The sequence below is a fragment of the Etheostoma cragini genome, chromosome 15, assembly GCF_013103735.1.
Source record: "Etheostoma cragini isolate CJK2018 chromosome 15, CSU_Ecrag_1.0, whole genome shotgun sequence".
Taxonomy (NCBI): Eukaryota; Metazoa; Chordata; class Actinopteri; order Perciformes; family Percidae; genus Etheostoma; species Etheostoma cragini.
In genome coordinates, this window is record NC_048421.1 from 16,443,498 (window position 1) to 16,467,173 (window position 23,676).

Consider the following 23,676-nt stretch of genomic DNA (forward strand, 5'->3'; position numbering starts at 1 on the left):
AGCATTGCGGTTCCTCCCTGTGATAACTAGGGGGCCGTGGACACCCATGATAGGAGATGCTTTCCCCCTGTTGTTTTTGTCTGATTACAAAGGAGATGTTATAAACATTAAAAACACTAATAATGTTGATCACTACAGAACTATTAAAACCATCCTTCCTGTTAATGTGTTTCTGATTGCTACAGTCAGATTTATTTGGATGTATTAAAGTATTGGCCAAAAGTCTTACAATGGCCAGGCTTGTCTGACTTCATGTTTTGAAAATATATATATATAAAAAAAAATTAAATTGCACTTCCCCTGGTGGTGACACAGTATGACAAGACAGCATAATAAAACATGTATTAAGATATAAAGAGACCTAAGCAATATGAACACAGTAATGAATAAGTAGGTGGTAGTGGCTCAGTCTGTAGGGAGTTGGGTTGGGAACTGGAGGGATGTCTGTTCAAGTCCCCGCAGGGAGCGTGGATTGGTAGCTGGAGAGATGCCACTTCACCCTTGAGCAAGGCACCGTACCTCCCCCAATCGTTCAGGGCGTTGGTCCAGCTGGCAGCCCACTCCCTCTGACATCTCTCGCATGTGTGTGTATTTCAGACCTGTGTGTAGTGATTACTAACAAACAGAGTGTAAATTGTAATTTCCCAACTGGGGATCAATAAAAATTGATAATTAGCTGAAAGAAGACATAGTCCATAAAGTGCAGTGCCGTCCATGTGGGTCATGAGTTCAGGTGTTTTATGGCACTTTGATGAAAACCATTCAAAAGTCTAAAGGTGCGACCCTGGAAAGACATGTAACACCTTTCAGACGGCAGCAGAGTGAAGTGGTTGTGACCTCGGTGGGAACCGATCTTAGCTATGTTTTTTGCCTATACACTGCAGGCATCTGGTGTAGTATATGTCAATGATGTCAGAGGGAGGGGAGCTGTGTGTGAATTATGTTTTGTGCTGATTTCCTAACTCTGTCCAGCGCCAATAACTTTTGTCAGCAGTGGGGCAGCTACTAAAGCACACCAGAATGTTGTGAGAGATTATACTTTGGACAGAACAGTTGTAAGAGGATAAAAGCAGCTTCTGTGAGAGGTTGATTTCGTTGAATGACCTGAGAAAGTACAGTCGTTGCTGTGCTTTCTTCACAAGTGCTGTGGTTTTGGTTGCCCAGGTGATGTCCTTTGAGATGTATGTCCCCCTGTAGGCAGACTAATCATTGATGTGATTAAGTCCTACTGCAGTGGTGTCATCCGCAATCTTGATGAAAATATATTGCTGTCATGAGCCGGGGTGCAGTTGTGAGTGTATAAGGTGTAGAGCAAGGGACTCAACACACATCCCTGGGGGGCCCCAGTGCTGAGTGTGAGGACCGAGGAAAGTTGGGAGACCAACCAAAGTGACTGGGGACGGTCTGTCAGGAAGTTGTGGATCCATCTACAGATGTTAGAGCTGATGCCCAGGCCGTGTAGCTTGGACCCCCGTCTTCCAGAGATGATGCAGTTGAATGCAGAACTAAAGTCCACAAACAACAGTCTTGCATAGGTGCTGTGTTGCGGTTGACCTGTTTGCATTATAGGCAAAGTGGTGCTTGCAGTGTTAAGGGGAGGGAGGCTTTTGTGTGATTTTATGAGTTGATAACATGGAAATACTCATTCTTGTGGTTTTGTGTGTGTTGTGTAGATAATAGTGTTTAGACGTAGTTGTAGCACAGACATGGGAACACCTCTTAAGACATACATGGGGAAGACCAACCAGCTTTATGTTCAAAAGCACAAAGCAAATTCAGGAGTTCAATTCAGAATATGATCAACAATAAAAGCACTTACATAAAAACAAACATAATTGACCTGAGAGCAGTTACAAACTTACACAAAAGGTTAGCAGTGGTGGAAAGTTTCTACATCTACAAGTACTGTACTTAAGCACAATTTTGAGGTACTTGTACTTTACTTGAGCATTTCTATTTTATGCTACTACATACTCATATTCCACTATAACACTCCTCTACAATTTGGCTACAAATATGCTCCACTACATTTATTTGATAACCTAGTTAGTTAGCTAGATATGTTGTTAATGCAAATCAACAATGTACTCATTAATAATATAGCTAATGTACATTAGAAAATAGGGCATTCTGTAACTACTTTTATGTTAGTATAATTTTTTACCAGTACTTATGTACTTTAACTTAAATACAATTTTGAATGCAGGACTTTACTTGGAGTATAGTATTTCTACTGTGTGGCATTAGTTTTACTATAGTAAAAAGAGTAATTCTTCCACTGAAGCTTAGAGGGGTGAGGTAATATTTCTGGAAAAGCATGAGTGCAATCCTTGTTCCACCCGTAATTGTGATGTGTCCAACAGCCCCTGAATGTATCAATAGCAGATGTGAACCAATAGCGTGCGACATCCTGCCGAAGAAAAAAAAAAACGTTCTGTTGAAAAAGACCTGAAGCGAAGCGGAGAGCAAAAAATCACCGGCAGCGGGGCCAGCGTCTACAACAAAAGCCTCGCAGAACACTGAATGAGAGAGCACATTTTGACCTCAAGCCACTGAGTGACCAGACGTTATCAGCCAGTGTTGCAGACAAGAAGCGCAGATGGTGAGTGATATTTTTTTTTCGTCAGTTAGTGTCTGCAGCCTCCCCTCCTTCTCTGCCTCTCTCTCCTCTCCTCTCTGCCTCTCTTGTTTTGTGAGATGAGGTGAGGTGATGAAATTCGTCCACTCGCTAACGGTGTCAGTTTACCGGGAGCCGGTTTGTTGTATAAGCCGTGGTTTGAATGTTAGAAGTACCTAAGTATTTAGGTAATGTTAAAAGTAACATTAAAGGAGGCTTTTGCGTTGAATTTAAGTTGAATTTAAACGGCCGCCGTCGTGTTCTTCAAAATGCTAGCAGTGCGCCGCTTGAACGTGTAACGTTATTAACGTTAGTTAGCTAGCTTGCTGGCTGGCTAGCTAGCTAATTAAACTCAAATGTGATTTTAATCCACTGAATTATACATCCAACGCAAATTTACCCGAGCTAATTTGAGTAGTGTTAGTCACATTTCTGACTGATAGCTAATTAATTTAATTGTCCTCCGCTATCAGCCGATTTGTAAATTGATTTGTGATTTTATCTGATGTGCCGTTATCTTATGTTTGTGTTTTGATCGAGTAGCAGTGACAAACCTTAGCAGATGAATGTGTTTTTGTTGTTGCAATTATATATGGTGTAACTGGCCTAATGTAGGCTCCAACCTGCCAAGTGTTATATAAAGGTCTTTAGTACAAGTACTGTACCGGAATGCACAGGCAGTGAAGTAGTCCCCAATAGGGATTTAATCCCTTAGACAAATTACCAATTAGTTACCATGTACTATAGTTACAATATCGATCAATATTGAGTCATTAGCATTAATATCCTAGTTTTTCTTTTAGTTCTACTTTTTGCAATATGAAATTTTACAGTGAACATGGGGCAACCTGGTTATCCATATCACCACATACAGTACATTATCATAACAGTATCCAGGGTTCTGATCATCTCTCTCAGCCACTCCCTTCTGTAAGTGATTAGAAACATTAATGAGGTCTTTACATGCCACAGTATCTTCCAGCTAACATACCCAGGTTTTCTCAAAACGCATCTATGCCACAGGGTAAGATAAAGGTATATATAGTAAATAATAAAAAGGAAAATAAGTGGGATACCAGTGTGCAAAATGTCAACTGCAGCTTATGAACTCCCATACAGCTCCTGAGATTGTCATTTGAGTAATACCAAATGGATGAGTGACTGGATTAAACAACTGTGTAAATCAGTATCTGATTTAAAACACTACACCAGTCGAAGATAACATGTGTTTCACTCTTTTATCCAAATCTCTTGTCTATGTTTATGTTGTTGAGTAGTTTACAAATGGCTCTGTGGTCTAGTCAAACCACTTTCTATCCATCCAGTGCACCACAATTACAACAGTCTGTCATTATAGCCCTGGCATATGGCAATAAGGCTTAGGTAAGTAGTATATGTTCATTTTCATTTCCTGCCATCGTCAGTGGGCTGCCTGACTGTATTTTCAGTCAGAGTTGACAGCACAGATTGACACCCTTCTCAGCTGGTGGATTTGCGTCAGTAGTCTGGTGGATTTGAGAGGCTGTTGTTGCAATTTGACTTGTTTGTCCAAAATATAACCACACAATGCAGATTCAGACAAAGCATTGTGTACAAGCTGCAGTGAGGACTAATACCATTTATTTTAGTTTCACCATATGCTCTTCTGTTAAACAATTGCCATTAAAGGCACAATAACCTGATTATTTTTTTGGACATGTCAAAAGTGCCATATGTTGGGAGGGGGAGTGTTTTCCTGCTTTCAGATGTGCAGAACAGTATTAAATGGGTCGCCAGCAGGCTCAGGCAATAGAGCTGTGAGCTAAAATGGCTGGACTAATAGTTTTAACTAGCTGCTTGGCTGTCACTTTCTTTCCCATTGTCAATCATTTATTGTTTTAGTTAGGCATTGCTTTGAAAATGAGAAATATATAGTCAGGGTGGTTGTGTGAACAAAGAAGCATAAAGCCTATTTCACGCCTGGAAAAAGGGGTTTTAATTGTTGCCATTTTATATATATATATTTATATATACACATCAGTAGCTTTCAGCTGTTTAAATCATTTATGTGGATTCATGCTCTGTGTTGTCTAAACAACAACAACCATGCACTCACATTGTTTTGCATCTCTGTGGCTGTCAGTACTGATCTAATGCAGGCTATCTGGTTTGTAAGGACCTCGGGGCAGTCTGTTTAGGAAGACTCATCGTGTAGGGTTTCCTACAGTATTTTCCGTCAACAGCAAACATCCAAGAGGTACATTTTGAAGTCCGCAGAGCTCTGTGGCAATGTACTCGCTGTAACTTAAATGATCCACATTTAATCTTGGGAAATAACTACTTAAGACAACTTATTTGTCCCTGTGGCCTTCATTGTCCCAGTTGACAACATCTCCGGCTGCAGTTAAGGAGCCTTCATTGTTTGATGGAAATGTTCTGATCTAGAAGCAAATATTTGCATGTGAGATGTTTTTTTGAAGAAGGGCTGGGGCATGGGGCGGGCTGCTGCTGCTAAATGTACATATTTCCCTCTTCAGTCTGTGATAACATCTGATCGGAAGAAGCACTTGAGGCTGTTTTTTTCTCTACCTTAAGTGAGTTGCAGAAGGCTATGTCGAGTCAACACAGGCTCTTCGAGGTCTTCAACACATTCTTTTACAGGCTGTCACTGGTTTTGTTCTTTGCAATTGTAAAACAGACAAAGCTAAACAGACCAGCTGCAGCAGCATACCAGCATCAACCATGAGTTTATTTGGTCCATTTCTTTGGCCTGCTCCACCAACTGAGCTATACAGGCGCCCTCATATGGCTTTCTGGCTTTATTATTAGTATCTGATTTTATGAGACGTTTAGCTGGGTAATGGACAGATCTCTGACATAAACGATAAGAAAACTTAAGTAGTTTTAATCGTGCCCACTGGCAGCTTCTCCGCAGGAGTGACACAAGGAAACACGGAGGGCCTTTTTAACATAGACCGACAATGCAGGGCAGAACTTAAGGTTCTGTGAGCAAAGGTTGCTGACGTCTAATTACAAGGGAAAAAATAGGATCACTTTCTTGATCTGAAAGGGCAGCAGCTGCTTAGAAATGATGGTACAATGTGAGCATTTAGTTATTTACTTTTGAAAGACTGTAGTTCTCCTTTTAAATCAACAAAATGGCAAAGAACAATAACTTCTTCTGAAATGCAGCCTTTGTTATTGGACCTAAAGTAATCTAGACCTGCAATGATTAGGTGATTATTAATTAGTGGGTCAACAAAAAGATAATCTGCAAGTATTTTGATAATCAATTAATCCTTAAGTAATCCTTTTAAGCAAAAATGTCAAACAATTCCTTGTGCCAGCTTCTCCTATGTGCTTCATGGCTCTGTTTTATAGTCTGAATATCTTTGGGCTTTGTACTGTTGATCGGACATTTGAAGGCATCGCCTTTTGTGTTTACTGTTTTTTCGTCTTTATTTTTCTAACATGTCATAGAATTGGTTGTTTTAATTGAAAAACAAAATGTTGAGCAGTTTTGAAGCTCGTCGTACAACAGCAACATAGCCACATATTTCGATAAATCCTTTTTTTAAAGTTTTTTTCTGGACCTTAACAGTTTCCCAGACAGGAAGTGAAAAAACAAGTGCACACACACACACATCAGCTGACTAAAGAGACATGCAGACATTTAATGACCTGTGCCTTCAAACACAGAAAATGCCCTGTTACTTTCTTGTTGCATACAGGAAGCCAAAAAAGGGAAGAGAAGTAGTGTCTGACCAAACAGCCCAACACACTCCCAGATGTGATTACTCTGCATTAGAGCCTGACCCATATGCTATTGTGTTGTGTCCATCAGCACTAGGAACATATTGGCCTTTCTCCCTTGTAATATTCTTTAGAGTTGTAAGTGTTCTACATGGCTCTGGTTTAGCGCTGTAATCTCTCAGTTGACTAGTCGATTTATTGGTCGATACGTTCTGGCTCGACCAAAATTCTGATTGGTCGATTTTTTTTGCTGTGTTAAATTCATCAGGTGGAAGCATAGACCGTTACGGTCTATGGGTGGAAAGCACTTATTGCCAATGGGGGGGTTTTCAGAGCACCCCTGTTTCACAGGTAACAGTCTGTCTTCAGAACACCCCCCTTGTCTTCTCTTTTTTTGGATTAGCCCAACCCTCTGGGGACAGATTGAAGAAAGAACTGGAAAGCCTTGTTTTAGTGGTTTGATCAATATTTATTTAATTGTGAGTGTTTAATTTCCAGTTAGTCCTCCTCTACCATGTTGAAGACATCAGCAGTGTGGCAGCATTTTACAAAAAATAGATAACGGAAAAAAGTTGAATGCAAAGTTTGCAATTAACAGTTTGCATATCGCAGCTCGACTACAGCTGGCTGATGGTGTCTCCAGCAGTAGAAAATGTACGCTCTGAGGGTGTGGATGATGCTTGCACACAGAGATACCTGGTTGCCAAGTTTGATAGCATTGGCATATTGTCCCTCACATTCCACCACCAGGTCACTGCATTCCCAGAAGTTAGGGTAGACGGTAGATCTCTGTGCCGCTGGATCTCCTCATGAATCTTGTCTGGGTCGCTAGAACTGTTCTCAACTGCTTCAACTGCCATGTCTTCATCAGCAATTAGCTCCTCAAGAGCAGAGAGCTTTTTTATTTAGCTAGCTACGCAGCAATATAATAAGGCTACACGCTAACTCAGCACGATGCACGTGTTAAGTTGCAGTAACGCTAATAAACATAAACTTGCCTGTTGAAATCCCAGACACAGTGCCGTCCTCGGTACTCTTTGATGAGGCGGAGTCCGGTGGTGGATATTTTGAATCACTCGGAGTCGGCTCTGGTTTCGCATTGCCCACGGGCGGCTGAGAGGAGGAGGGCTGCGCAGGCTGCTCTGGCTGCGGTCGGCTCTTCTTGCAGTCAAACACTGTGCAACTTTCCGCTCTTAAATTGATCCCGTGCACTATCAGGTGCTTCATCAAATTAGTCGTGTTGCCAGCCTTAGCAACAATGTCTTTTTTGCATATATTGCATTTCGCACTGTTGGCATCAATCTTAATAAAGTGAAGCCACACTTTTGATCTAGTTGGCATTTTTAAGAGGTACAACAATGCTCGCAACCAGTTCACAACAGATACACGTGAACCCCGTCTGTCGGCGTAAACACGTATGTATTTTTCCTGGGTGACGCAATCACGTTTAACGTTACAGCCAATCACCGAAACTTGGCACCGAAAGACGAGGCATAATTTGATACTGGTTAAAACCGAAACATTTCGATCGGTACCATAAAAAAACCGAAGTTCGGTACCCAGCCCTATCCCTCAGTGAGCAGGTAGATGCAGGATTAAAGGAATAGTTGGGAAATATACACTTATTTGCTTTATGATGTTAGTTAGATGAGAAGATTGAAACCACTCTCTTGTCTGTAGGGTAAATACATCTATTGCCAGTGGCTGGTTAGCTTAGCTTCCCATAAAAACTGTAATGAGGGGAAACGGCTAACACCCAGTATAATCCACCTACCAGCAGCTCCTAAAGCTCACCAAATAACAAGCTAGGCTACATCTTAATTGTTTTAATCTATAGAAAAAAATATGTGTAAACAATTTATAGTTTCATGGAAGGTATGTGCCGGACGACTAGCTGTTTTCCCCGTTTTCAGTGTTAATGCTAAGCTAGGCGAACTGGCTTCTGGTTGCAGCTTCATAATTACCGTACAGACGCAAGACTGGTATTAATCTTTTTCTTAAACCCTCAGCAAGAAAGCAAATAAACAAATTTCCCCAAATGATCTATTCTTGTAAACAAATTAAAATGGAAAAAGAAAACCTGGCACTATTGTACCAGAAGCTTCTGTGGCTCCAACATTAACACACACCCCCACACACACATGCAGGCAGAATTGAGTTGCACCTCCTGTTTTAAAAGAGTTCACTTGTGTTAAAATGGTCTTGGTCGTAAGACATAAAAGACATAACTCCTCAGCTGTTTCTGACTTCTGAGTGGTAGCCTATGTCTTATTTCTTCACATTTAAAACAGTGTTGGTAATTAGCTAATTACCAACACAACAAACCATTGATGTTTACATTGAACACCATGTTCTGTGCTCATGAAGGCCCTTCATTTCCTAACCCTTCCAAGTATTTGTTTATCCTTTGTCTCTTTTATAGCAGCTAAAGCATTCATACAGAACAAGAGGTTGTTAGCATTCATTTTTTGGGGATGAAAGTCGGGTTAGGACTTTAACTGCTGCTGTGCTCGTGGGACTCCGCAGAGGAAGCCATGTGTGTCAAAACAACTTCCTGCCACATTTGAGCTGTTGGTGGCAATTGAGAATCATGCACATATAAGGTAAAAGAAGACGTGATGGCACAAGCTAATCTGAATTCTTCCGGGATACTTGTGTGTCTGTGTGCTTGGAATGCATGCCTTCCTCCTAACATGGTAACTAATGTTTTGTTTTTTGTACCCAAAAAACAAAACCATTGCCAATTCCATGCCTTTTATCAGATCAGTTTTCCTTTTTTGGCAGCATTATTTGCATGATTTCATATGTAAAAAATGATGCCCTTACTGACCTAATTTTCCTGCTCTTACAACCTGCCGCAAAGATGCCCTGTGCGAACCATGCACATTTAAAGTTCAATGATGTTGAGCCGATCAAATGTTGGCCCAGCGGCCGTGCTGCAGCAACAGGAAGTGGTCTAGCATGCAATCTGCTAGATAACCAGTGAAGTGTGAGCTGTTTGCTAGCTTTGGGGATGAAGAGGAGACAGTTGGAATGTGATTGCATCTCCAGGAAGCTACATGGCCTCACTTAATAAGCCAATCTTTTCAAAAGCATGTCATCCGGTTCTCAGAAGTGCAGACAACACCCTCGCTGCTTTTCCTACTGAGTTGTTGTTGTTGAGTACATTAAGGTTAATAGTTCAACAAGAGTATTCAATAACATGACACAATATACATTTGTCATCCAATCTCGGGCTGCATTAGGTTGGGAGAGATGCTGCACATCAGTGAGCAGGGGCTGCGCTTAATACACACTGAACATTTTGTGCTGATCAAGGCAGTAACATTATGAAGAGAAGATGACAGAACCCTAAGATTCAATGGTTTTATACCCCTATTTTGAATGCAATTGGCCTATTTTAATGGCAAGTTAAACAAAAGTGTCCCATATAACCTACACCACCTGGTGGCAATTAATTAGTTAAATGTTGGTGGTCATTATGAAGAAGTACCTTGATTGCTGATGTCTCACATGTATTGTGGTGATCGACCCCTTCTTTTCTTTGTCTTTTTAAGTGAAACACACTTCAATCATCGACCACTTAAACAGCTTATGGTCTCAACTCACATTAAGTAGAGATGGTCTGATACCATTTTTTGCTCATTAGCAAGGCTATTATTGGTCATCTGGGCTCCTGTAGGTGAAGTTAGCGCCTATTTTGTAAACCAAAACAATGGCTGCGCCGACGCCTTCTACAACCACGCCTGACGAGGCGTTCGAAATCTACTCTCATGAAAATTTGAAAAGCAACCTGTGGCACTACTTTGGGTCCCCGAAGAAACAGGGAAAAATCACAAGTAAGGACAAAGTGATATATAAAATATGTAGGCCCAAACTCACATACCACGTGATGACCAGCTACCTGAGAGCCCATCTGTCAACAATGCATCCCAGCAAGCTGGAAGAGGAGGGGGAGGGGGAGGGAGTGGGCCCGAGGCCTCTCCTATGCCCTTCAAATTAGAGCAACAGATTTGCTGACACAGTTCTTGGCGAAGATACGAGGCCCATAAACGTGATAAGAACAGTAGATAAAACCTGTAGAAAGCATATCCGTGTTTAATCCAGGGTCTGACTTTAAATTAAAAGAAACAGTGGTGACAGTGTTTTTTGTCTGAGAACATCATTGCTTGCCAATTGACATTGACTGATACACTGCCCTCTGGTGGGTAGAACATATACAACTTAAGTTTGATACAAATATATGTCTTAAAAGGCAATAAAAGGCATTTAATGGTCAAATATTAATAAATATTCAAATATATTCAAATATTAATAAACAAACTTTGACTATTGTTCGGGCAAGTCAAAGCCCTATTACAAAGACACATTTTGCAAGTCAAAGAGTAATAGACCTACAAAAATGAAGATCAGCAGTTGCCAAAGATCTCCTTCTCTTTGCAACTCTGGTCCCCCTCCCCCCTCCCCCACTCCCGCTCCAGCCAAACAGCCTTACATAACAGGGTTTTAGCAAAGTCTGCAGTGGACTTTTCCCTTGGCTAAACAGAGGCTGCCCTTCTTCCCTGCACACTGGCTGCTCCATGGCAGTTACTGTGTGACTATCTCGGTCTGTTTATTATCTGCTGCCTTGAACTACCTGTTAGCCTTGCTTTAAGATGTGGCCTTGCTTGTTGCTGCTGAGGACTCGCTGCTATACTTTAGGGTTCAGATACAGTCATTACTACTAGTACTGTATGGAACCTCTTCCAGCTTGAGATGGTGCAAGCTCTTTCTTTCTTCTTAACCTCGTGAACGCCTCTGTGGAAGTCTTTCAATTCTTCCTGTCACCACAAACCAAGCTGTAATTACGTGACACCTACAATGTGCAGGGAAATGTGGTGACCTATGTTAAATGGCAGCCAGAGAATTTAAGAGTGGACTTACAATTGTGCATGATTGTAGGGGGTGAAAGAAATGCTTAAAATCCTTCATGGATTACAAAGATAAAGACTGACAGAATAGGTGTCAGTCATGTTATTTCACTACAAATTCGCCTACCATTTGTATGAGACCTCATAATATTTCCCTGGGACGTTCCTTAACTAGAAGGCTGGTTCTCAGCTGTTCTGCTTTGTTGAGGGCAGCCCCATGCAGTGTGTCCCACAGCTCAGCTCACATGACCAGACAGAAGGCACCTGATCCTCTCCCAGGGGTGCAAAGAAACAGATGGAGTGAATAGAAAAAGGAGGGGAAAGAGAGATCAGATTGACAATACTAATACACTGGTAAAGGTAATACCAGGTCAGTGAAAAAAATACATTCTTTCATCCTTATAACGTTCTTTTGTTGCTTGTAATCTAAAGCGCTTTTCACTCATGCAGTGTATATACCTGAAATGTTCAGGAACATTTTCTGCAGAGGGTCATGTGTGACAGGGAGCCGGGATCCACATTCAAGGAAATCTGTACCGCCAGTCTCCCACCTCAAGACCTAGTAACATGTAAGGGAAAATGCTGGTACGGCTGTGTTGTTAATGAGAGCAGTCAAATTGCAGGGAAAATAACGTAAAGGGATACGTCCATCCTCGAGTGTAGTGAGCAAACCAAACAAATCACAACCTATTTGAATCTTTGAATATTTTACGGTTTAGCATTAACGCCAATGCTTTCGCCGGTGACTTGATAACTAACAGGTAAAATGAGTTCTTTTGTTTGCAAACAAGCTAATTTTATTTACAAGAACATTGGCACCAGACAAATGTCCCCCTGCCTGCCATGATCCTGAAAATCACAAGAGACCACCACGTACATGTACATCCGGGCCCGCCCCATCATCTTCTTCTTCTGTTGAGTTTTATGGCGGTTGCAAGTATTGCATTGCCGCCATCTGCTAAAATGTCACTTTTGTGATAAGGACGAGCGGTGCCTGAAAGGTTATCCCAGTAATAGTCTTTACACACATTTAAATACATATCTTTACATTTTAAGTTTGTTTTTCTGTTTGCTTATCCAGGACACCAGGAACACCGCGGAAGAGAAACCTGTCCAGCGATCTAAGGTAAATATGCTGCGGCTGTCTTTTGTAACCCTCATTCATGACTCTGTTCTTCTGTGTGCGTTACTCTTGCCCCACTTCACTTTCATCAGCCTTTTGATCTCCGAAAAGAGCAAAGGAAGTCTATCCTGCATTTTGTATCTTTTGTAAATGCCAGCTTTCATCTCCCTGAGGGTCAACGAAAAGATCCCAGGCTGTTTGTGTGTCTGGTAGCAAATCGGTATATGTATGTGCTCAGTCCTTCAGCTTTAAGACCCAAAAGGAAGTGTGTTCCTCATGTGAGAAGGCGGTCTACCCAATGGAGAGATTGGTTGCCAACAACCTGGTCTTCCATTCAACATGCTTCTGCTGCAAGCACTGCAACGCCAAACTTAGGTGACTATATATACTGTTTTCCTGTTTACTTGACTTTCTTCTTCTCCTGACTCCCTTTGGTTCATATGTAACCGTTTCATTCCTCCTTTCCCTGCAGCCTTGGCACCTTCGCAGCTCTTCAAGGTGAATTTTACTGTAAACCCCACTATCAGCAGCTGTTCAAAAGCAAAGGCAACTACGACGAGGGCTTTGGACGCAAACAACACAAAGAGCTCTGGGCCTCCAAGGAGACAGATAATATAACAAAGACAGCATAACACCTCCAATACATCACAACGAACACATGTCTCACATGCTGGGGCACAGTTAAATCATCCTACCGCTCACTTGCTTTTTAAATGCCATCAGAACAGATACATGCACAAACAGCTAGAAAATGACTGGCAAGTCATAATCCACACCACTTAAAATTTAATTGCGGGGATATATTTAAGGTTCAATTTAATTGATCTCTGTATTTTATAGTTTGTAATTAGGGAGATGATTGTGACCAAAAGCCTTCTCTGGTATGGGATAGGATAATAATTACTTTTCTTTTTCATTGTTTTTAATAATTTGCACCCTTTTTATTTATTTTTTAAATACGCAAACTGTATGTTCAGGCAAACATATGAGATGTTACAGAGCATACACTCAGGTCAATTTTCACCCAGGGTTTTAAAATACAAATGGCATAGTTTCACTTTTAACAAAAACACAAATGAAAATAATAGTCCTCAGTATTGTGACTTTGCTGCCAGACAGTTATGCCAGTTAGGTTTCATATATTTGAGGAACAAACAGGGTACAGAGTACTGTAAAATAACGTGCACATCAGCAACAGCTCACCTCTCGTGCTTAGTTTCATTATTGTTCGCTTCATCACAAGGTTTGTTCTAGTTTTATTGACCAGTGTAAGTCTCGTCCTTGCATGTTGGATGACTGGGTCTTAATAGCCTTATCTTATGACTGTATTCATCGTTAGTGTTGTGAAAAATCTTTGTTTCACTGATGCATAGCAACTCGATTTTTAAAGTTTTTTTTTTTTTTAAGAAACACTTGAGTTTGGATTTTATTGATGTCATGGCATAAGTTTGATCCTCTCTGAGCTTTTATTAATGGTTGAAATTTTGATGGAACTCTCAGATTGTGTTTTGTATACTATGTGTATGTAGAGCTGTAGTTTGTGATAAGTGAACATACCCCACCTTAACTGTACTCTCGTCTTGCACATACTCATGATGACCAGACAAGATGATCACTGGGAAACTGAGGCCTCGCTCGTAAACATCCCTTACTCCGTTGGATGAAACATCTTAAGAGGAGCTGTAAACCTTTTAGTGAATTAATTACTACAATTACACTTCTGACACAAATAAGGATGTTGATGGACGGAGCTTAAGCCTTGCATGAAACCACACAATAGTGTTCCTTTGTCATTTCACGGTTTGTCAGTTGTTGGCGTCTTATAGTGATTTTTCCCTTGCTGTATTTGAGTGTGTTCATATAGATGGACAGTTTTTAATGGGACAGACCCAATAAGTGTCTTCAACATCCATCATTTTGTTACCACCAGTAAGCGTGGACAGGTTTCTTTTTTAAATGAATGCCTTCCTTTTCTCATCTCCTGTCTTATTAGCTAAATGCATCTTAGCATCTGGACCTATATCGTATTGAATTTACTTGATGTGCTCCTGCCTGCCGCATGCAAAACCCAATGCAGAGCACCCCCTGCTGGGGAATGTGTGACAGTAGTGTCTAGTGTGTGAGAGAAAAAATAGTTTGCCCCTGAACTCAACATACTGTAGCCTTTTATTTTAATATGTTGCCTCCTAACCAATTAAGACAAGATTTCCACATCTATATTTCGTTCTATACAAAGAATGATTCTAAAGCCATTCAAATATCTCATTTTGGAAAATGTCTAAGTACCACTGAGACTTGAATGACACTTGAATGACAAAGTACTTTTGTGACTGAAGGTTTACTGTGAATTTGAGCATGCTCTGCAGAATAGAAAGCTAAATGGAAACAGATGGATATCTGCTAATTCTTTTAGCAGATACTGATATCTTTTCTTTTTTTAAGAGAAGCCTTAGAAATAAATAGCTAACCCTATTGCTTTTTGAAACAATTCCTTTGAGTGCACAGATCTTTACAAAGAAATCTCCTGATCATGCCTTTATAAAAGAAACAGACCTGCTTACTCTAGAGCCCCACACTTTAGCATAGGATTATAATCAACCAGCAGCCATTTTTCCTATCTATCCACTTTTTATCCACATAAAATGTACAATGATTCAGTGTGACAATGTATATTTTCTTTTTTCATTTTACAGAGTATTGTACCTAGAAATGCTGTCTTTGTCATTCTCCGTTAGCAGTTCGCCAAGGTACTGCAGAATCGAACTGCAACTTTGTGTAGTGTAACAGAGCAGACAAGGTACACTTAACACTGGTGCCAAGAGGCTCAGGTGAATGATTGCAGTGTAACGTTGTAAATGTTAAACCTGTTAGTTATTTCATTTTTGTGCTTATCTTGATGTGAACTTTTCGATGCTGTTGTCATCAAGACATTTTAAATGTATACATCTTTGAAAATGTATTCTGTATTACAGACTTGACCTGTGGATTGAGGTGGCCTTACAGCAAAAGAACGCTTGGACTGTGTTTTCAGTCATTCTCCTCTAATCTCTCTTCTCTCTGTTGCTTAGTTGTGGTACGGAAGTGTAACATTTTAAAATGTAAGCGCCCCCCTTTCTACGCCAATATACACAATCATCTTGTGCATTTTCTTTCTCTTTTTTTACATGCTTTTGGAGAAAAAAAATAAATGCTGGTGTTGATTTATTTCAGTGATTTTAGTGTGTTTATTGATGTAAATTCTTGAATTCCCAGGAGATTGACTGACTGCCTTGACTCAAGGATCTCAAAATTTTCAGTTCTATGATTAAATAACTATTAGTTCATTTATATTTCTACTGCAGAAATTGGTCAAAAATATTGTACTTTTTACTACATTTACTGTAATTGACAGCTTAAGTTATTAAGTTACTTGGCAAATTAAGTTGTTTGCAAAATCTTTCATGGTTGCAGAGGATTTGCTGTTTTTATTTTTAATTAAAAAAATGTTTAATTTTTAAGGTTTGGACTCTTGGTAGCAGAAACAAACATTGTGAAGGTGTCACTTTGGGCATTTCTCACTGTTTACTGCAAACCAACCAATTGCATATTGGAAAAAAGTAATCATTAGTTGCACAACATTTTTAAAAATAGCTCTACCTCAACCAACCACAACAGTAAAATAATGCAGGAGTATCAATATGTTAGTAACGGGACATTTTTCTATATTGTACGTTTTACTTTTAAGTACATTTTCTTGATATTTGCCTTGTAATCTTGTCCTTACTTTGCAGTTTTATTTTTTTTACTTCTCTAGTCATCTGTATTTATTTCTGTCCTGTGCCTTTTACATAAGTAACACTTTAAATGTCTTTTCATATTACACATCCACACTGTGGTATTAGTACTGTAGATTAGATCTGACTACTTCCTCTACCACTGTTTATTATAGCATCATTTAAGTGGCCAAAAACTGCGTTTTGGATGCAGCAGTAAAATGACAGTGAAGACTTCAAGCCCGATTTTCCTATAGTAATGAATGCAACATAAACCCGAACTACGTCACAGCTGGTCCGCCCCGTTAATAATATTGTGCGCGCGACTGCAGAAAGAGTTAGACCGAACAGCGCGCTCCCGTAGCTGCGCGTCGCTTATTTGGATAGTTTAGTAACCAGAAATCCCCCCATGGGAATAAATCCATGTTCTTACACACGTATGGACGACGGAGAGTGAAGCATTTGGCAAACATGGAGGCGACTTTGAAGTACAGGTTTTTTCACGACTAGTTGGAATCTTAAAGTGGGTTCCGGTAGCGATATTTTTTTCTGTCAGGAAGTTTGACGTATTCGGCTGAAGATATTTGTTACTTTGTTTTGGTTCGGGGGAAAGTTGTGGACTGTCGTTGACTAACAGAAGCAGCGCGACGACTCTGTGACTCTGAGAAAAGACTAGGTTAAAGTTAGTTTGGAGCTCACGCGAACACTTAAGGAACCGTAATATAAGAGTCCGAAGCTGCAAAGTTTAAACATCGATGGAGTTTATCCAACTTCGCTTCGCTTGACATAATACATCGAGGTTATATGTATAATACATGTATTTTTTTCTGCCAGTGTCATTTCAGTCACTTTTGGCTAAATGGCTGAACTCCATCATGTCGCGCGCTAAATTCTACTTTTTTTATAGGCCCATATGCATTCTTATCTGTTTATAAATCCTATTAAATCTGCAATGCGATGCAGTTTATTCAAAAGTAAAGATATCTGCAGCCTAGACTGTTTTGGACTCTAACCTGGCAACACAGAGAAGGAAAATCTGCAAACCTAGCAGGAAGATAGACTATCAAAATCACGGAAATCGTTCGGTCTTTTCCTCTGGCGAAGCCGTTACTTACAGATGGATTTCATACAGGCCACACGGTTACTGTTACACCTTGTTTGCTAGTCTTTAGTTCGTATTTTATGTGATAAATATCCTTGTCCTGCAAGTCCGAAAGCGTTGGTAACGTGTGTGGCAAATGTGAAAATGTTTTGGAAATTTAAGTTTTCCAAAGATCCGAGGCTGCAGGGGAGCAGAGGTTTGCCTTTGGGCCACAGCTGGAGTTGCCTAATGTAGGCTTTTTTTCAGTGGAACAATTTCTCTGTAAAACGCACAGCTGTCTGATGTGTTTGTTTTACAACCTGGAAATTATCCGTTTTTGTGAGTGCTTTAATTTCCCGTTGAAGAAGAGTTACCTGGGGGGTCAGCCCCACCATGGCGCCCCCGCTCTCACACACGCTCTCCGGTGTGTCGGTCTGAGAGCCCCGATGGACGTGAGCAACGGCTGGACCTTCTGCGTCATCCCTGCCGCGAGACATTGGTGACCTGAGTCAGCTGCACGCGGGACAAGCGGTCTTGTCGTGACGAAGGTCATCAAGGCAACAGGTGAGGGTTATTAACGCGACAGGGATGACAGGTATATGATGAATGGTGCATTCAGGTCATGTGGGGAAAATGGTAACTGAATTTTGAAATACAACACATCCATATGTCATGTTTTTTGTTCTTTAAACAAAAACTTCAAGTGAGGAATACTAAATCTTACATTTTAGTTGTCCTCAAAGTTGTCAAGTGTAAATCCTTTAATCCCACCCAAAAATAGGTTTATAAATTGAAGAAACTGTATTTGCTAACGCCCCCAAAATCCCCATTGAAATAAAGACCATTGGGCTAGCCTACGTTATTGTCGTCTATGCTACGGCCCTGCTTGAACATGTCTTTTAGATTATCTTCCTTATGGGACACACTATAAACAACACTTCATCTGGACAGTCAGGTAGTCGGCTATCCTGTACACCATGAGTTTATTTACCTTCAAAATAATTATTTACAAAACAATCAAAACAGAACACATATTAGCCAAAACTGTGTATGGATAAGTAATAGGTTTTAAGCTAGAGTGGTCAGTTGCAATATCTTGATTTTTAGTTTACATCGTACAATACAAAATTAGACTATGACACTAACAGTAGTGCTGGTACCTGCAGGATCAATGAAATGAAATGCATTAAGGCAGCCTATGCAGAGTTCCGAGCTGCAAAGAAACGATCAGCTACATGTTAATACCTTCCTACCTTAATTATACCTACAATCAAGTAGGTCTACAACATAGGTTTTGCTTTAAAATACATACATTCAAATGAACTGGATAAGCGGTCGAAGATGGATGGATGGATGGATGGACATTCAAATCAAATATTCACATAATGTAAGGCCCTATTTGTTAAGAAAGGAAAATGGTACATGATTATTTGTTACAGGTGTAACCATGCATATACTTGGGTTTACAAGCATTATTGAAAACAAACCTTTGAAAGCATAAAAAAATATAAATTACTTGGATGTAGTTGTTTAGTGATTGTCAATGCACCAAATAAACAATCATATTTGCACAAGTTAAAACCATGTACATACAGAAAGTCATTCTTTTTACTGTTTAAATTGCACTTGCTACCTCAATGCAGCACCAAATACATGGAAGTACAGTATAAGCTGCTTGCTAATAAGGCATGCAGATTACTACATAACATGGTATCTGCTTAGTAAATAAAAGAGAATCCATTAAAAAGGTCAGCAGTAGCACTAGATTGTGAACTGTTGGATGTGTTCATGTGATAGTTTTGTGTTAATGGAAGAAGCAAATAACACAAAAATATGCTTGGGACAGAGATGTTATTCTGTTTTCTGCCCAGGGACTACATTTGAAAATGAGTAAGGACAAAAGATGGACCTCCTTTTCTTTTATTATCAATTAAAGTACTAGCGACTTGTTGAGATTGCAATATTTAAATGGGGTGGGATACTTTGAACCCAAAACACATGTGCACCTGAAACAGGAGCATCATCAGGCCAGGGGATTTTGCTGTGAAGCACTGAGTCCAGATGCATGACTGGCCAGAGACAGAGTAAGAACTGTGGCTGGGAAAAACAGCCTCAGACTAAACACCTCTCAAAGCAGACAGAAAAGAGGGAGAGTAAATCCTGCTAGTCCTGGAAATGTGATACAAGGAAAATAAAACGGCACAGCTGACTGGACTGGTTGAGCACAGCCGTCTTCTCCATTGAATTCCCCTCATTCTTCTTGGGCGGTAATTAAAATCAGGAGAAGCAAGGGAGAGAAGAGGGATGCTGGGGTAATGGACAGAGAGGGTAGTTGTTGTGTTGTTGACTACAAGGACCCCTTGAGGTGCAGATGTTGCCCTTTTCTCTCCAGATCCAGCACCTCTACTGTTCCCTATGAAGAACATGTTGTGGGTAGAGAGGTGATAACTAACGCCTCTGAATGTCCTAAAGTGACTTTACATCCATGCAACTAGCGGTGAAGTTGTACCCTTTATTATGACACAAGCATGAAGTAAAAGGGTTGAAGGACAAAAGGACTTGGCATCTACGGGAACATGAGAATGGCGGAAGCTTTAAACGAACATGGCAGCACTTCACTGACCACAGGCGGACATGCCCAGCATTCCTGTGGGTGATTATTACCCAGAAATCCGCAGAGTCAATGAGTTGCCTCAGGTACTGATGCTCGCCGTTTTCTTCTCAGACAGTCTTCTGACTGTGTAAACTCAGAAAGACTGTTGCAGCCTCTTCTGTAGGTTCCATCAGCAGACAGGGTTCATTCATCCTGATCTCTGGTATGGTTATATTTTTTATCAAACCAGTCATTAGTTTCTTAGGCTTACAAGGCACTTAACCACAGATCTATCTGTGCTAGTGAGGGGAACAGGTATCAGCCAGACATTACTGTTTCTTTATCAGTTACATTCATTCAGTCACAATGGGCAGCCACTTTTGCACCTCAGCGATATGCAGCTTTAAGTTACTGAGCTTGAATAAATAAATGTTAAGAAAGAGAGCTCTGGTATTGCTTGCATTTGGTATCAGCTGATTATACCGGAGGTGAGATACTGGAATCAGGAGAAAAAAACTTTGTTTGTTAAAAGTAGCTATATCTGTTTTACAAACCAAATCAAATACAAAAACTAAGTTTGTGTTTCAGTTATTTTGTGTTTTCCTTTTGTTGAATTAGTTTACATTCAATGGTTTATTGGTACAAATTTCGGGGGAAACCCTCTCCATTGAAGGAAATGCCTCAGTTTATGGTGCTGTTGACGCCTTGAACTGGCCAGACAATATTACCCAGTTAACATCTACATTGGAGCTAAAACGCAGCAGAGTCAGGGGTTTTGGCAGCTAGTGCAATCAGAGAAATATAAAGCTGGTAGATATTTAAAATGGCAGAAAACTCCCTGTAACAAACATTCTTCCCATATGAACTGTGCCAGACTGATCGCTGCCTGTGCAGCTTGAATTTCAGCTGTTTTCAATTGTCAATCTTTCTCATGGGCAAAATATACAACACATTCTCACATGCACTGCACACTTTCCCATTCACTCAGGGTTCAGGGTACTCGGTCAGAGAAATCTTTAGGTATGTGTTCTGCAGGCTTTGGTTACATTTTACATGTCTGCAAGGAATTATGCATGAACAAGGTTTTGTGCTGTAAATGAAAATTAGGTTTTCTGTTTAGTGTAACATTAAAACCCTCTATCATGTAATTTAATTACCTAGATAAAATATAGTAAGGGTGCAGTGCAGCCTCTTTGTCACACCAGCCTTCAGATTTGATACTTTTTCTTCTCCTCCTTTTCTTATTAATGTTAACCACCAAGGCAATGTTTTATGGGCTGAGGTACTTGCACTGACAAATGTTGTGAGACTGGCTGATAACCTTTTGTCATAGGTCATCGCCTCTCTGACTCGATGACTCGCATCCTTTTTCTCTGTCTCTGTGCAAAGAAATATGAAAAAAAAAGAACCAACATCAGTTAGTTTACACTTTCTTTTATAAATAACTGAATTCTGTTTGTACCACTACAGGCTGTGGGTCAATTGGCTCACCACAGACAGGTCTCTGAAGACTGGTTTGTAGACCACGTACGCAAACATCACAGCAATGAGTAAGTCCTCTATACTCTGATGTTAGACAGACAGCATGGTTTTCACACAGCATGAGTTAAAAACAGACACACACTCGGACCAAACACCATCCCTGAGGCCAAAGTCTGTGCAAGCTCTTGCTCCAGACACTGTCCGATGAAGACTTGGTTTTTTGCCCTTATGGAGATGGGGGTCTGGTTCTCTCCGCTGCCCTGGGGCTGTATGATGTCTGTCCAAATTACACAAGGAGAATATTTTCTCTTCGTGAGCTAGTCAAGCCAAGGCAGAGCTTGCCCTGAGATCAAACATGGGAATAGGCATATCAACACTGCAGTCCTTCCCTGCCTTTAATACCCTGTCACAGGATAGTCCCAATTTGGATGTAGTTAAAATGACTGACTACTTGTCTGCACATACCTTTTAGAGCAGAACTAAGTGCAAGGGGCTCATATCTCTCTTTCTGTCATGCACACGTACACACAGGCCATCCATTATCCAATCCACACTCTAATTGTGTATTTTTCCCAACCCATTATCCTGTTCAGATGAGAGGCAGGCTCTCCACTCTATAATGAAGGACCTGGTTGCCCTTCAGATGACGCGGCGCCAGCCTGTGTTATCGCATGACAGCGGCAAACCCAAGACACCGGCCCAGACCAATAGACAGGTGTGGTAACGCTGAAAATTGAACCAAGAGAAGACTACAAATGGTTCTGAAGCTTAGGATTGTTTAACGTTGTCCTCATACTGTAAAGCAGGATTTCACATAAACCAAGGACTAATTGCATTGGTGCCCTTATTATCTAGGATAGTATAATCAAATAGCTTTAGTTTTTACTGTGAGCTGAAGCTACATTTTGTAGTGGTTTCAGTACTGTAGTTCTGAAGAAGCAATGTAGCCAGAGGTTTAGAGAGTCCCTGAACCCAAAGCTTTCAGGTTCAACCCCACAAATGTCTCCATGAACAGTCATGCATTTTGTGGAGGTGTCCCTCAGCAGTAAAGGAGGGTAAGTAAATAAAAAGTCCTAAATAGTTAAGGTGAGGATGAAGCATGATAAACCTAGCAGGCGGTGGGCAGTCTTCTGCTTAGTACGCAGGGTAAGATTTGATTTTAACTTGTGTTTGGTATAAATGATGCTGAATTTTGAAGTCTGGAGGGCCATATTCTGACAAAATAATGCTTTTCTTCATGGCTACGGGTTTGTAGACCATAGAATTTAAACTTTGGACCACTGCTATAATAAAGAACAGTGTAATTGGATAATCCCCCGTTCAAGTATATTCTTGTTTCTCCAAAAATATATTTATGCCCATGTAGAAAGGTGGCCAGTAGCCCACCCACCCTCACTTTCTACCACAGCTGCAGGCAGCCACAGAGAATAGCCAAAGCAGACAACTCATGTGCAGTGCAGTGTTTGCTTAAAACCAGAGACTGTCCGCCTGGGAAAGACTCTCCACCATTTTCCCACCTCAATACCTTAACTTTGGTCTTATTATGAGTGGAAGTGAATTTTCTCAAATGACGTAGCAATGGAGAAGGCACAGAGTGACATGTCTTCCCAGCAAATAATCTATTGAAAGCAGTGCATGTGAATGTCAGTCTTTAAGTCTTTTCCTTTTCTTTTATCTTCCTCTTTATTTTTTTCTCTCAGGACGATGTCAGGATAAAGTTTGAGTTCTCAGGAGAGAGGAGGTGAGTTTTGTTTTGGGCTATTTTTAAGTGTGTGTGTGCGTGCATGTACATTTTACATACATACATCTATAAATCTACACACAAGTGAGAGAGAGCATAAAATCACACAGAGATATTAACATTGTCCCTCAGTCATCCTGTTCTCATCACATGTTCTAGTTCATGAGAAAGAGCACATCTCATACGCCACTTAATTCAGACTGGTATGTGAGCTGGAGAATGGAAGGGGAAAAGGAAAAGGACTGTGGTTAGTATGTGGCTGCCAGTGCAAACCACAAATATGCAAGGTGTACTTAGAGAAATCTGCACACACTACAAACAGCAGCGTGTGTGTATTTTGCTTCCACATGTGCATGTAAGTCAAAAGCAGATACCTTAGTTGCGGGTACAAATCTCTCGATAATCTGTCTGTCTGTGTGATTACTTGCTACTTTTTTTATGTGTAGAATCCTGATGTTTGGACGGCCTGTGCAGTTTGAGGAAATCCAGCAGAAAGTCAAGACTGTGTTTGGCCAGCTGCTAGACCTGCATTATATGAACAATGAGGTAAAGTGGAGAAGCTGAAACAAGGGAATGTTTGACATTACTGCTTGAAAAATGATTTGAGTTATACATCAATCATCAAAATAGTATGTATATATATAT

At 40.5% G+C, this 23,676-nt stretch overlaps 2 protein-coding genes and 1 long non-coding RNA gene across 3 annotated transcripts in view; 2 read left to right on the top strand and 1 right to left on the bottom strand.

Annotated features, from left to right (window-relative positions):
• Positions 1-1,072: 1,072 nt before the first annotated feature.
• LOC117958084 lies at positions 1,073-4,869 on the bottom strand. Its single transcript, XR_004659647.1, has 3 exons — positions 4,858-4,869; positions 4,212-4,214; positions 1,073-1,191 (listed from the first exon to the last, which is right to left on the bottom strand). It is a non-coding gene; the product is annotated as an uncharacterized LOC117958084 (long non-coding RNA).
• On the top strand, positions 2,360-14,509 carry limd2 (LIM domain containing 2). The gene is made up of 4 exons (XM_034894340.1): positions 2,360-2,602; positions 12,341-12,385; positions 12,621-12,757; positions 12,855-14,509. Exons 1-4 carry the CDS (start codon positions 2,600-2,602, stop codon positions 13,012-13,014), a joined length of 345 nt encoding a protein of 114 aa, XP_034750231.1. The 5' UTR covers positions 2,360-2,599; the 3' UTR covers positions 13,015-14,509.
• A 1,941-nt stretch (positions 14,510-16,450) lies between these two features.
• map3k3 (mitogen-activated protein kinase kinase kinase 3) overlaps positions 16,451-23,676 on the top strand; it is a 15,798-nt gene continuing 8,572 nt past the window's right edge. Inside the window, exons 1-5 of the mRNA XM_034894442.1 lie at positions 16,451-17,779; positions 21,279-21,358; positions 21,884-22,005; positions 22,991-23,031; positions 23,478-23,577. Coding sequence (XP_034750333.1) covers positions 21,355-21,358; positions 21,884-22,005; positions 22,991-23,031; positions 23,478-23,577 — 267 coding nt within the window. The 5' untranslated portion in view covers positions 16,451-17,779; positions 21,279-21,354. The remainder of the gene's footprint in view (positions 17,780-21,278; positions 21,359-21,883; positions 22,006-22,990; positions 23,032-23,477; positions 23,578-23,676) is intronic.